General features: G+C 55.6%; 1 protein-coding gene and 1 long non-coding RNA gene across 7 annotated transcripts in view; one reads left to right on the forward strand and one right to left on the reverse strand.

Moving 5' to 3' along the window:
* CISD2 (CDGSH iron sulfur domain 2) overlaps positions 1-1230 on the reverse strand; it is an 8921-nt gene extending 7691 nt beyond the window's left edge. Inside the window, exon 1 of the mRNA XM_035323715.1 lies at positions 1069-1230. Coding sequence (XP_035179606.1) covers positions 1069-1171 — 103 coding nt within the window. The 5' untranslated portion in view covers positions 1172-1230. The remainder of the gene's footprint in view (positions 1-1068) is intronic.
* LOC118165585 overlaps positions 1-1304 on the forward strand; it is a 28479-nt gene that overhangs the window by 11988 nt on the left and 15187 nt on the right. The gene's annotated exons all lie outside the window — the stretch shown is intronic.

A 1304-nucleotide genomic window follows, 5' to 3' on the forward strand; every position in this document is an offset into this window, starting at 1 on the left:
AAACATGAACAAGCTACCACTCGTGGTTAAAAAGGCAATGATTTAAGTAGGAAACTGAAGCTGAGGTAGAAGATGCTTTGTTTTGAATCTCATTGTATCCCTTTCCTCCAACTTTATAGCAGCTGAGCTTCTCTTTTGGTCAATATAATTAACAGCATTTTCAGATGAAAGAGTAGTTATGGGGTTAGAAGGACAGGTTTCCTTGTCCTGAGGAAGATAATGGGGCTTTTAAGTTTACAAGGAGCATACACACTGTAAAAAGTACTCAGACCTAGTTTTAAATGAAACCATTTCCCAGCACTACTGAAGTCATACAGCTTGGTGCTGCTGCAAGAACACATGGGCTTGATCCTACACTTTGAAGATGTTTTCTATTTCCAGACAGCTCCTGATAGAATATTCCTCTCGTTTATTGTGGCCAAATTGACCTTGTTATTCGAGCTAATTGAGACTCTGCCTGCAGTACCATGCCAGAGCCTGAGCTCACACAGTTCCAGTTTGCAAAGTACTGCGATGCCCTGACCACCTAAGGATTTAATGCTATGTAGCGTTTTCTTTCTTGTTCGCTCTGTGATAAGGCTATGACCAACAGATGGATATTTTCACTCCCTCGCCCAGAGAGGAAAAAAAAAAAAAAAAAAAACTCATAAATAATTCTATAAAGACATTTTAAAAAGCTTAATTTCACGTACAAGGCAGGCTCCCATACAGAGCCCTCTCCAGCTGCGTCCGTCAGCTCTGCACAGAGGCTACCTCGGACCCTTTGGGCAGAGGCAGGGGCTCGGGCCTGCAGCCAAACCCCACGTCGGGCCCGCGCGGGGCCCCTGGCTCGCCCCTACTCGCACGGCCGGACAGGCGAAGCACGGTGCGAGCCGGCCGCGGCCGAGGAGCCTCCTTTCCCCGGAGCCCCCACCTAACTCGGGCTGCTGCCCGCCCCGCAAGGCTCTGCCGGGTGGCTTTCCTTCCACAGCGCTCTCACGGCGACCGAACGCCGGCTGCCCGTCCCTCTCCCCCCGGGGAAAAGCCGGAGGAGCCGGGGAATTAAGGGAAGGGCCCGGAGCCGCCTACCTGTGAGGCGGAGGAAGCCGCCGACGCTCTCGGGCAGCGGCAGCCGCTTGAGGTAGGCGGGCAGCTGCACCTTGACGATGCGGGCCAGGCTCTCCAGCACCATGGCGGCCGTTAGGGGGGGGCAACGGCACCGGGAGCGCGCGCCAGCAGCGGCCGCCAACCGTCGCCGCCGCCGCGCATGCGCCGCCGGGCGGGGCCGCGCACGGCCGAGCAGAGCCCCCCAAGCTCGCGCCGCG

Source organism: Oxyura jamaicensis, chromosome 4, assembly GCF_011077185.1.
Source record: "Oxyura jamaicensis isolate SHBP4307 breed ruddy duck chromosome 4, BPBGC_Ojam_1.0, whole genome shotgun sequence".
NCBI lineage: Eukaryota > Metazoa > Chordata > Aves > Anseriformes > Anatidae > Oxyura > Oxyura jamaicensis.